Source organism: Medicago truncatula, chromosome 8 (genome assembly GCF_003473485.1).
Source record: "Medicago truncatula cultivar Jemalong A17 chromosome 8, MtrunA17r5.0-ANR, whole genome shotgun sequence".
NCBI lineage: Eukaryota > Viridiplantae > Streptophyta > Magnoliopsida > Fabales > Fabaceae > Medicago > Medicago truncatula.
The window spans coordinates 46727037-46740537 of record NC_053049.1 but is presented as its reverse complement, the minus strand read 5'-3'; the positions used below and the strand labels follow the sequence as shown (position 1 = coordinate 46740537).

The 13501-nt window shown below is 33.1% G+C and overlaps 1 protein-coding gene across 1 annotated transcript; it reads left to right on the top strand.

The window, feature by feature from the left end:
- Positions 1–9057: 9057 nt before the first annotated feature.
- LOC11426959 (ABC transporter I family member 6, chloroplastic) lies at positions 9058–12678 on the top strand. Its single transcript, XM_003630566.4, has 3 exons — positions 9058–9615; positions 10256–10555; positions 12124–12678. The coding sequence occupies exons 1-3, from the start codon at positions 9148–9150 to the stop codon at positions 12211–12213; spliced, it is 858 nt and encodes a 285-aa protein (XP_003630614.1). The 5' UTR covers positions 9058–9147; the 3' UTR covers positions 12214–12678.
- The last annotated feature ends 823 nt before the right edge of the window (positions 12679–13501 follow it).

Here is a 13501-nt window from a genome sequence, read left to right as displayed (position 1 = left end):
ACCGTAGAAATATGCTCCCTCACACCTAGCCAAACTGAGGATTTAAAGTGATGCAAGATCGGTCTCCCATAAGCAAGGAAACACTTCCTAAACATCAAGGCACACTGAGTGTCATCATTAATCAATTTCCAACTCAGATGAAGCAGCAAAGAGCTATTAATAATGCGGGTTGGCTTAAAATCTAAGCCCCCCGCCTCCCCGAGAGACAGACAGTTCTCCAAGCAACCATGCAGATCTTTCGAGAAAAAATGTCGCCACTCCACACAGAGTTTTTAACCCACTGATCTAATTGATTCAACAAATTGATAGGCCATCTATAAATGTGAATAGAGTATACCAGCATGCCATGAACAATGGATTTAACCAACTGCACCTGCCTCATAATGGTTAGAAGGGTGCCTTTGCAAGATGCTAACTTCACCTTGATTATGTCCACAGTCACTCTAAAATGAATGCACTTAGGCTTCCCTTGAAAAATAGGACAACCAAGGTACTGAAACGGAATAATACCAGGAGTGAAACCACACATTTGCACTAGTAAATTCCTACGGGAGGCTATCATCGCACCAAAAAAGAATTTACTTTTATCATAATTAATAAGTTGCCCCGAAGCTTCAAAATAGTCATTAAAAATGCGAAGAAGACAACAAATATTACTTTTAAGCCCCGTGCAAAAAATAAGAATATCATCCGCATAAAGAATATGAGTGGGAAGGGCCATACCCCGACAATAAGACATGGGGCGCAGCTCACCAGCCGAAGCAGCAATATCAATAGCACAGCCCATAAAGTCCTCTGGTAGGCAAAACAGAAGCGGAGACAAGAGGTCCCTTTGACGGACACCTCTAGTACAACCAAAGAAGCCAACCGTTGTACCATTAACAAGGACCGAGAGGCGAGCCGAGTGAAGAATGGCAAGGATCCAATCACAGAATACAGTCGCAAAACCAAAACTGTGAAGCACCTGAATTAAAAAAATTCCAATCTAAAATGTTAAATGCTTTTCTAATATCAACCTTAAGAGTGATGTTACCTCCGTACTGTTTCTTATCTAGCAAATTTATAGCTTCAAAAGCGATAATCACACAGTCAGACATATGCATGTCTCGAGCAAAATCTCGTTGCTGTAAAGAAATAATTCTCATAGCCACAATCGCCAATCTGTCAGCTAAATCGAACCTTTACACCCCTAGTTATATATGCCTTTCCGCAAGAAACTAACGTCGAATTTATTTATTTTTAAAGGAAAAATATAGGGTAAATATCTCTTTTTGTCCCTGTAATATTAGCGAATTCTGGTTTTAGTCAATGTAAAAAAAAAGATTTAGATTTTGTCCCCGTAATTTCAAATTCTTCCACTTTTGGTCCATTATTCCACCACGTAAGCAGAATTTGCATTCATGGCACGTAAAATGAGGGACCAAAAGTGGAGGAATCTGAAATTACAGCGACCAAAAGCGGGAGGAATTTGAAATTACAGGGACGTAATTTATGCATATTCTACTGACGTGATTAAAGGAGGGACCAAAAGTGGAAGAATATGAAATTACAGGGATAAAATCTAATTTTTTTTTTACAGAAACTAAAATCGGAATTCGTTAATATTACATGGACGAAAAGAAGTATTTTTCCAAAAATATATTACTTGTAATAACTAAAGAAATATTTTTTTAAAGGAAAAATTTTTTATTTTATTTTTTGAAGAAAGTGCTAGCAACAAAGTGACCTGCTGGTAGTCATAAAAACTGACTTTTAGGTGGCCTGAAAATGGGATTTCGGCGTGAGGTTTGATTTGATCCATGGTTATTCATACGTCATCCATTTCCATGACATGATGATGACGCTGTCCATTCCAGGTATTGCATTGCATGATCTCAAAATGTCTCTTCCCAATTGGCTGCTTTACCTTATGATGTGTAGGTAGGTGATTGGGTCCTTGCTACGATTTGCCAAATGTAAGCAATCTTCGTACAAAAAATTATGTCTAGTAAATACTTTTTTTTTTTTTTTTTTTAGAATTTGTGTAGACACATTGCATAAGGCTGATGCAGAAAAGTAATTTATGTTTTTACCCCCTCGGCAGTTAACTGTCGAAGAATTCAAAAATCGGCTGCAGTTAACTGCCGATGAAAACATCGGTAGTTAACTGCCGAAAATATGTTATAAGAACATAACAGATATAGTAGTTTCCAAAACTCCATTGTTGCGTTTTTTATTCTCCTTGGTGCGATTTTGAGCAATTTGAAGTCATTCCAAGCCAATTTCAATCACAGAAATAAGTAAGTTTTTTGAATCATATTGCACTGTTGTTTTGTGGTCAAATTGTTTGTTTTTTGTTTTTTTTTGTTAAATTTCAATTACATAGGTTCGATTATATAGGTTTTATTGATTTTATGATATGTTAGGATAATTTAGGTTAGAATTGTTAGGTTTAGGTTTTGATGAATCGTTGTAGAATTGTTAGAATTGTTTAGGTTTAGATGTAGGTTTTGATGATAGTTTAGATTTAGGTTTAGGTTTAGTTTTTGATTTTATGATTTTATGGCATTGTTGTTTAGTTAGGTTTTGATCGCCATTTTTTTTAATGTAAATATGTCTTAGAATCAGGGTAACGTTCAGGGTGATGAGAAGAACAGAGAAAAATCACCTATGACGTGGCACAGTATTGTTTGTGATGGTTTCGAAAGAAAAAAAATCGAAGGTGCCGGTGTACAATCACTCGAGGTTGAGGAGGAGCGGGAGGACATGCTATTTCGATCCTCAACCAAAACAAGGTGCCCCAGGGACTCCAGTGGGCAACCCGATTGACTTGTGTGACGAGGAAGAATGAATGTAATGGTTTTTAATGCCTAATTATTTTGGATTTTTTTATGTTTTATTTTCGTGTCGCCCACATCTTGTTTGACATTATGGTACTTGGAATAAAATCGTATTTGGAATAATTTCGATTAAAGTCGCGTTTTGAATAATTGCGTATTCGAATAAATACTAATTAAATCTAACGTGAATTCAACTAATTAAAATTGCATAATGAATAAATAAATTCGAAAAGTGAATCAATAAGATAATTATTGTTCCATTCAAAACAAAATATATGTTATCACATTACATTGCATTACATTACATTCCGGAATGTACCTTCCAACTGCAACAATTATCTTACCACTAAATGGGGCAAATTCAAACTTGCTAAACGACAGGACTCCGACATCCGATGAGCATCTGCAACGATGGTATTCAAGTGTCAAAAGAATGAGGTGCATTCCTTGACACTTGAATACCATTGTTCAAGATGCACATCGCATGCTGGATTCCTGTCGTTTAACAAGTTTGAATTGTCCCATTCAAAGGAAGACAATTGTTGCAGTTGGACGTTTGTACCTCCCAACTACAACAATTGTGTTACCTTTGAATGGGGTAAATTCAAACTTGCCAAGCAGCAGGACTCCAATATTCAACCGACATTTCCAATGTTCCGTTCAAAAGATTAAATTCTTGTTAGGTTGGGATTAAATGACGGTATTCAAATGTCAAAAGAATGAGGTCCATTCGTTGATCCTTCAATACCTTCATTTAAACCAGCCTAACAAGAATTTAATCTTTTGACAGGAACAGTGGGAATGCCGGTCGAATATTGGAGACCTGTTTGGCAAGTTTGAATTACCCCATTCAAAGGAAGACAATTGTTGTAGCTAAAAGGTGCATTCATTCCGTACCTAATGACGATCTTTTGGCGGAATCAAACTTTTGATGATATATTCGGTTGATTTCAGCAACGTCACCCGCATATCGATCCACTGGAACATGATGTGCTCCCAAAACATGCTCGTCACGTTTTCGTCGTTCGTTAATTCCACCCAAGTGAATGATACCCTCCCCTCGTCGAGCATTGGACGTTTATACCGAACGTGTTCCGCCCTCCTTCTGTCTCTGGGGTTGACTCCTTGGTTGAATTCAGTCAGTTCATCCTTGAGACCTTTTAACGTCACACCAAGGCACCGAACCTTCAACCTATGAGGTTCTCCGCCGTTGAATTGTGCATGAACGTCGATCCACTCGGCCATTGTTTCAAATCTACACAATAAGAAATTAAAAACAATCAATGAAAAACTCATTCAAACATTTCATCAAACACTTGATGTGCAAATTATACATAAACTCTAAAGATCATAAAAATAACGCTAAGATTATAAATCATATACTCTTACTAAGATAAAAAAAATTAATCATATACTATAACATAAATCATTCAACTTATGTTTAACATAATTTTTTTTGTTATAACGTAAAATATAACAAAATTATTCAACTTATATTTACTCTTAAAATAAATCATAAACTCTTACTAAAATAAAATAAAAAATATAAAACACCAAATTAAAATATAACCCTAAATTTTTAAACTATAACATAATCATCATGCAAATATTTTAACTAAATTAATCAACTAACATCTAATCTAAAAATGATTAATAACATGTAAATCTAATTAAAAACAAAAATAAAAAAATAAATATAAAACACCAAAATAATAAATAACCCTAAAATTCTAAGTTATAACATAAACATCATGCAAATATTTTAACAACATTAATTAACTAACATCCACTCTAAAAATTAATTATAACATGTAAATCTACTCAAAAACTAAAAAATAATAAATCTACTCAAAAACTAACAAATAAAAACATTTATAACAACTAAAATGTTAGTTAATAGCATTATAATTACTTACTTGTGATTTTGTTGAATAAATTTGGTTGGGTTTTTTTAGAGAGATCTGGTAAAAAAAAATTAAAGATAAGATGAATAATGGATGAGACAACTTATGTCAGATTTGTATCAGAAGATCCTCGGCAGTTAACTACCGAGGTTTTCCTCGGCAGTTAACTGCATCCGGTTTTTGAATTCTTCGGCAGTTAACTGCCGATAGAACAAAAATGTATTTTACTCGTGTTTCTCAGCCATATGAAACGTGTCAACAACATTTTTATTTTTTTGAGAGAATGTCTAGTAAATACTATTACCTTTGAGAAATGGAATGCATATTTTCCTGTATCAAATATTTATCTTTATGTGCGCAAACATAGCATTTCTCCAAAAAGAAATCTAATATTTTATTTAAGCGTGCTTGATCTATTAAAAAAAAAAATAAGAAACTCGGCAATTTTTGTTGTACTTTGTTTGGTTGTAAAATTGTTTCAAAAACACAAAAAAATTGGAAGATAAGGGACATGACATGATAAAATCTAAAATTATTGTCCTCAATAAACTACAATACAACTTTTTTTTCTCAAATACAAATGACTTAAAATACAAAAATAATTTTTTTTTCTTCAAACATCGTATAAGACAAAAAATTGTTCAATACTACAAAAATATACCATGTGTTGTTCTACTTCACATTGTATTATTCTGTTTTTTTTTTTTTTGGTCAAGTGTATTGTTCTATTTTTATGTTGTTATTTTCGGTACTTATTTTTTAGCTTATCAAATTCATTTTTTAATGTGTTTGATTTGGCTATTGCATCGACAGACTTAAGACTATGGTGCCATTTGGACTTGATTTCATGAATCTGTAACTAGTCTTTGCTTCTAGTAGGCGTCTACTATCACCTCTACCATGGAAAACAAACAAAGCATTAATTCATGTGTTTGTAGACCGTTTTTAGATAGATCTTTGAAATTGTGAACATTTTAAAATATTTTTGACTTTTCAAATTTTTTTCCAACTATTTTTATACATTCATTCAACACTTTTTTTTTTATGCTTCAAAAGAAAAATCAACACTTTTTTTCCATTTTTCTTTATATATCATTGTCAACAACAAATTACATTATTCTCTCCATCTCTCTCAAAAAAATTATTCTCTCTATCCTTTTCTCTTTCAACGTGTCAAAGAGTTTTTGGTTGCTGTCGTTATTTTTTCATTTTTTTTTACATTAGTTTTTCTGACAGTAGGCTAGAGACTATATTAATATTAAATGAGTAAACATATTGTCAAATTGATATTATTAAAATATAAGAACTTAATCAATAATAAATTGTCAAATATATGACCAACTTGATAGTTTGGTAGAATTATTATACATCTTTTTAGAATATAATAACATCAAATATCATTTGAAAACCAGATGCAAAATCAGAACAGCATTTCATAACTTGCGCCAACAAAAATCACTTTGGAGAATTTTCTTTTCAAAAATTTTGTTTGAAAAGGTTTAAAAATACTCCACGTTTTTCAATTATAGATCAAAATACTCCTTTTTTTTTAGCAACTGTGCTATTTTGGTCTTGAAAGTATGATGTTTGTAATTGCACTTCTGGTGTGTGTTTGGTTCTACGGTGGAGATAATTGATTTTAACAGAATTGATTTTTGTTCAAAGTGAGTTGAATGTGAATTGATTTATTTTTGGCAGGGCCGTCCCTAAGAATTCGGAGGCTCGGCTCTGAAAATGAAAAGAGGTCAGTGATAAAATCAAAACGTTTTTTTTTTTAAAAAAGCAATGATCTATTTATATTTTTTAAAAGATAAATATAAGGTGCCGTATATATGTGGTACACCCAAAGGTGAAAATGACTACCGTATACATGAGGAACCCCCACCTAACACCAAAAGCAAGAAGACCTAATTCTAATAGGCCTAAAAGGCTAAAACAAGGGGACAGAAAATGGCTGGGGTTATTAAATTTTTTTTGGAGGGCAGTAGTACTAGTGGGTATTAAAAATAAAATTGAGGCCCATGACTGAGGGAGGCCCAGCTCTGTTGAGCTGTTTGCACCCCCTCAGGGACGGGCCTGATGTTTGGATACCTCAAAGCAAAAATGATTCTTATAAATTCATGTTGTTTGAATAACTTGGATCAAAATTGATTTTGAATGCATAATTACTAAAATGGGTATTAATTTTTTTTTAAGATTAAATTCATTTCTATTTTATAGTTATTTAAATTTTGTTGCATTATTAATTTGATTATTCATAATGAAATAAGAAATTTAAAATAAAAAGCATATTCCAGTAAAAAAAATTTGTATAAATTATAGATAGTTTAATTTTAGTTAGATATATTATATTAATTTTTTTACTCATTAATTACCAAATTGTGTCAAACGTTTTTTTTAAAGGATTAAGCAAAATATTAATGGACTTTTACAAAAAAAAGAAAGTAACGGGCTTTTGAAGCCCAATTTCAACCTCTTCTCTAACCTAGAGAATGAGAGAGAGCGTTGAAGGTTGCAGCACCATGAAACCTGTGTAACCTGAAGCTTGAAGCAGCACCATGAAAATAAAATTGATCAATAAAAAAATCATCGCTGGCAGTTTTGTTGGATTGAAGGAACGATTTACATCTGTGGGAAAAAGAAAAAGGGTAATTAGGGAAATGAAACTGTCATGACAATGACAAAATTAATTCTCAAAATCACGTTACCGCAAAAGCTCCGAATTGTGGCTTCTCACAAACGTGAGTTTGGGACTATATTCACGTTTTATAGAATCGCTTCTGAAGCTGACCAAACATCAAAAAATAAGTTGAAACCACGTTTCAAAAAGCAAACTCGCGTTTGAGGCTTCCAAACGCGGAACCAAACAAGCACTTAGAAGCGTGGCAATTGTGCAATTCTGACCCCTATGTTTCGCCCTTTATGATTTGGTTGTCTTCTCCAACAAAAAAAATATTAATAATAACTACGTTAAAATGACATTATTTATTAATGTGGCACTCATCTCTTGTATCCTACAACGTGACCTTCCTTTACAATTAAAAACAACAACACAAGCCAAAATCTTTAAAATTATAAGAAAGGATTTTTTTTACAAAGCTAAGAGAAACAAAAGAAAAAGAACACCCCTCAAAAAAAAAAAAGAAGAGAACAAAAAAAAAAACTAAAGTCTACGAAACACCAAATTCTTGTAGAGTTTGAAGTTAAGAGATCAAATAATCATGTCGAAGGGGAGGTGTGAACAACATACTCCGAGGTAGAAGAAGCACCGATCTTAGTTAGAAAATATGCACAATTGTTTCCTTCTAGAAGAGTGCGAACAAAGGAAGCTAACCAGTCAAGATTGAGGAGGTCCTTGATATCTTGAATCAACCTAGCATACTTATTAAATCTAGGGGTTAGCTCTTTAAGAATTTGAACATAAAGGAGAAAATCCGTGTAGTAGAAAACCTCTTAAAAGTTCATCTTCCTAACATGTAACAACCCACGGTAATAGCATGAAGTTCAGCAAGAAGGATTTCATTTGCTCTCACATACAAGCTTATTTTTTACTTTTTTTATTTTTAAAGAAAAATCACACAAATATGAGAGATTAGTTGTATCCATTTATTTATTAAAGTATTTTTGAAATAGATCATACCAATCTTTCATCTATGTTTATTTACGTTATAAATGGAGCCTACATTTTTTTTAAAAGAAACGAAGTGAATCTTAACCCGAGAAAAATAAATGGAAAAAGAAAAAGAAAATATAGGTTTATCAATTTAGAACAAAATTGTCCTCCAATTTTACCATTGTAAGGACCTAAATGTTCCTAAAACTTCTACTATATCATATAATTAGTTGTCCCATAGGATTTAAAGGAATTATAAAATAAATGAATATGTTTATCTTTAATTGTGAAACACAATACTCCCTTCGTCTCTAATTATAAGATCCTTTTGAGAATTTTTTTTGTCCCTTTTTATTAGACCCTTTGTTATTTCCAACTACATTAATTATTTCTTTACATACATGCCCCTATTTATTATACATCTTTTCCTTCAATCAACAATAAATAACATGTTGAAAACATAAACTAACGTTCTTTCTTAAAGGATAAAATTGTAAAAACAATAGTGATTACAAACAACTTTAATACAAATATCCACTATCTTAATTCCCGTGATTTTGACAAAAGGGTCTTATATATAGGGACGGAGGGAGTATATGGTTTGCAATGGTGACGAAATATATAAAAAATAAAAAAATGATTGGTTAAGCAAATATTGATAAGAAAAAAGCCATTTTATTTTTTACAAAGAAAAAACCATTTTGAAGAGGGGAGAAAGTAAAGAGAAAAAAAGAAAAAGAAAAAAAAAAGGCACACTATCTAATCTGTTTCATCATAGCATAGCACATAACAGAATATCGCAGTAGTAGTGATGGCTGTTTCATCACTATCTCTTCCATTTCACTTCCGTTCTTCTCCCAAATCACACACTCGCCGCAAATTCGTTTTCTTTGCGGCGGCGAGCAGCGATGTTCCCCTCTTACAAGTCAACGATCTTCGAGCCAAAATCGTTGAATCCAATGCCGAAATTCTCCGCGGCGTTAATCTCACTATCAACAGAGGCGAAATTCACGCTATCATGGGTAAAAACGGTTCTGGTAAAAGCACTTTCGCTAAGGTTCTTGTGGGTCATCCTGATTATGAAGTTACCAGTGGTAGCGTTGTTTTCAAAGGGGAAAATTTGCTTGAAATGGAACCTGAAGAAAGAGCCCTTGAAGGTCTTTTCATGAGTTTTCAATCACCTGTAGCAATTCCTGGCGTTTCCAATGATCAATTTCTTGTTATGGCTTATAATGCTCGGAGAAAGAAACTTGGTCTTCCTGAACTTGGACCCCTTGAGGTTCATTATCCATTTATTTATTTTTATTATTGTCAATTTTTAATATTGTTGATAATTGCGGTGAAATGCTGTTTATACAAACTTATTTGTAATAGTATAGATATCAAAAATCTTGAGATTGATTTATTTGAACTTATTTGCCTCACAATTGATATTTTGGAGAATCACTGTTAAAAGGCTTGTTTGGATTCACTCATTTTAGCTTATTTATGGACATAAAACATTTGTGGGATTGTTTTGGAGAGCTATTGAAAATTGCTTATGACATGTCTATAAGCTGTTTTCAACTTATTTCCATAAGTTATCCAAGATAGCTTAGCTTATCAAAACAACCTTTTTTTTAAACGGTGCTTATGAAAACAACTTATAGCTTGCATGAAAACAATTTTACTTTATTTTATCTTTTGTTATAGAAATAGCTTATACATAAGTACTTATAGCATAAGCACTTGATTAAGCTGGTTATCTAGATAGGGCCTAAATGCAGTTGAGGCAACCTTAATTGCAGTCGGGCATGCATAAAAAACCTTGATTTTGCGACTGAATTGGATTCGGGACTTTTTCCAAACCCGAGTGTAGCCCTTTTTTTATTTTTTTTTATTTTTTATGGTTTCTGACTTGCTGAATTTCTGTTTTGCAGTGTTTTTCTTATTTAATGGAGAAGCTACAACTTGTTAACATGAAGCCTGACTTTCTCAATAGAAATGTCAACGAAGGGTTTAGTGGAGGTGAACGAAAACGCAATGAGATCTTGCAGCTTGCAGTTTTGGGGGCAGATTTGGCTATTTTGGATGAAATTGATTCGGGATTGGATGTTGATGCGCTCAGGGATGTGGCAAGTGCGGTTAATAAAATTCTTACCCCAGAGAATTCTCTGTTGATGATTACTCACTATCGGCGAATTCTTGATCTTTTGAAACCCTCCCATGTCCATGTTATGGTAAGTTAAAAACTTAAAACTGATCTTTAATTTTATTCAATGTTTTCAACTTGAAGGGGATTGTTCAGTCTCAGACTTTAAGTGAGGTGAATAGAGAGCAAATAGTTTTCCTCTCCTTAAGTTTTTGAGGAAAATGGGGTTTAGGAGCTTAATTTTAGGAGTTAACCCTGCAGCTGCTTTCCATTTGTGTGAATGTATTCGGTTTTAGCAAAGGTTTGTGCAGATATTTTGTGATTAAATTGAAAAGTAATATTTTTACATGAAGATTCTACAGCTTGTTGGACAACTATTAGAGGTATATACTTGCATCTTATGGGAAGGATCTTATTACAAAAACTGCCTTTTTTACTAATTTCTTTTGTTATTCTAGTTGTAATCAACATTTTTAATTATCTAAGATCCATTGTACCAAGTAATGTCGTGATAAAAAGAGATGTCAACTATAGGATCAAGTAGGGTGTTTGAAATTGATAAATGCTTTGGGCATATTAGAAAATTGAATAACCATTACCACAAAAAATAAAATAAAATGGAGAACCCCTATAGTTGAGAAGACAATAGAATCCCATTGTTTAGGCATCTACGAGAGGACATGTGGAAGCACCGATAGGGAGAGAAGATCAGATGTATGATAGTCTAATAGTTAGAGGTAGATCAAGGAAAACCATTGGCCTAACTATTTAGAGAGATTTAGAAGTAAACAGTCTCTCTCTGATCCTAGCATATGTCTGGCCTTTATGGCACCGGCCCATCAATGTAGATGAACCCACCTAGAGGATTATCAGCTGAAGTAGATTTCCATTTCCTAAAGAAAGTAGGTCTTTTCTTAGATATGTTAGTTTCCCAGTCCCTCAAAGGATAATGTTATAGCATCAGATATTTGATGCTGTCTAGAATTTAGATTACTGTGTATGATTTTCAATTTACTCTGTGTTCATTCATAGTATTGGCTGTCCTGTATCACGTAACACACACTTCATGATCATTTAATATTTGTTTGTTCTGAATTTTTTGGTTAATGGTTTAGGTGCTGATTTGGCAACTTTAGCAGGGTACCCATATATTTTCTGCTAGCTACGTTTTTTTTTTTTAAGAATAGAGGCAGCTTTGGAAATAAATATATATCTTTGTGATTAGATTGACGCATTTGATGTTTTTATCACTGCTGTTAATTTCCTGAATTAGATCGTGTGTATACATTATATGCCCATTTATTGGCTTTTTGGTAGAAGATTGCTTTTCTTAGAAAATGGATGTAGGTATTAGGATCCTCTCACATGTTATTTTAACGTGACCACATTATGTGAATACATCTCAACATGTATTTTCTAACTCAACCATAGCATGATTTGAGATAGACAGCTACCCGCTAACTTGCAATTTTAGTTCCACGCCATTGATTTCATTTAAAAAAGTACATGGTTGAGATGCATTCACATGATTTTATCATGTTGAAATGACATAAATGAGAATCCTGATCCCCGTTATAGACAGTGTATGAAAAACTAAATACAATGTCTATGTTGTGAAATGACTTAAATGGATCTTTTTTTCTTGTAAACTATCAGGACAATGGAAAAATTGCAAGGACAGGCGACCTATCTATGGTAGATGCAATTGAGGCAGATGGATATGAACCGGTCTCTGTTTTAACTTAATACAGCTAGTATCAGCACCTTTTCTGACTTTGTTGTGAAATGGTGTGGCTGATTTCGGTTCAATTTCATGCTGTCAAGTTGCACAAGTTGGTGTGAATGAGTATCCCCTTCAAGATCATAATTGGGAATAGGCAGTACATAATTAGATGAGATGAAGGTCAAAAATTTCTTCAGAGGTACTTTTGCATTGGGGGTGGAGGAATTATAGTTATATTTTTCATTTCGATTTGAAACCTTTAATCATTCTGGTTTTTTGATATTAGAGTTTTTGCTCAAAACCCAGATGACAGTACTGTGCTGGGTTGATGTTCAGTAGTTGTATCTTATGGAATATATTCTTGTGCAAGGATGAGTTTAGGAAATTTATCATTGCCTCATTACTGGAAGCGTACTTGAATAGTATAATTGTGTAAACTGAGTACTAGTGTAGTTCAATTATTTAATTAACTACAGCTTAGCTTGCCATGTTTCTGTGCACTCAACATTTTGTACTTTTTCTATATAAAAAATACTAGCACTTAGCTGGTTAATGACACTGGGCATATAACCTGGTTGTGGTGTTAATCACCTATTAATGAAGTCATGCTTGGTGTCCATCGAATGTTTCAGCATAAATCATCCAATTCTTCTGTTCCAGTAAGCCTACAGATCATTGCCTACAGATCCCCTTCTCTGTAGTAATATGTTGGTGGACTATTATTTTTAGAAAAGAAAAACCATTAAATTGATTATCAGTGCATCAATATTAATCTCAATAGTAGTCAAAACTCAGTATTATCATCGCCACGGTATATAATATTATATTCACTTGCCAAAAACCCTTGTAATGTCGACTGTCGTTCACTTCTAGATTCTCTTATCGCTTTATTATCAAATAAATTTACATAAATTTTAGTAAATAAAAATAGAAAATATTTTCGTAATGTAAGTGGGTCCTAAGGAAACACTATTTTACTACATGTTTTTTAGTGTTTTCACTTGTTTATTTACTCACAAATTGATAAATTTCATAAAGCTAAAGAAAAAGAATTTTATCAAGAAATGAAACAAGAAATGCAATGAGGCGATTTACGGTGCCTTCCGTTGTCTTTGTACCTTCGATTAATCATTAATCAAATGCTCCAGAAATAGCCATGTGGTTTACTTTTTTAAAAATAAATAAATAAATAAAGCTTGAAACAAACATGCAAATTGCAATACCTCCTCCCCCTATGTTGCCGTTGATGCTGCACCACTGTGATGCTGTTGCCGAAGTTCCAACCCCACCCCTTCACGACGCCCCTTTGTT

Excerpts from the sequence above, each read along its gene's own strand:
- LOC11426959 (XM_003630566.4), top strand. The coding sequence starts at position 9,148 with ATGGCTGTTTCATCACTATCTCTTCCATTTCACTTCCGTTCTTCTCCC. Across the intron at positions 9,616-10,255 it reads CTGAACTTGGACCCCTTGAG|TGTTTTTCTTATTTAATGGA; the intron begins GTTCATTATCCA and ends TCTGTTTTGCAG. Across the intron at positions 10,556-12,123 it reads CCTCCCATGTCCATGTTATG|GACAATGGAAAAATTGCAAG; the intron begins GTAAGTTAAAAA and ends GTAAACTATCAG.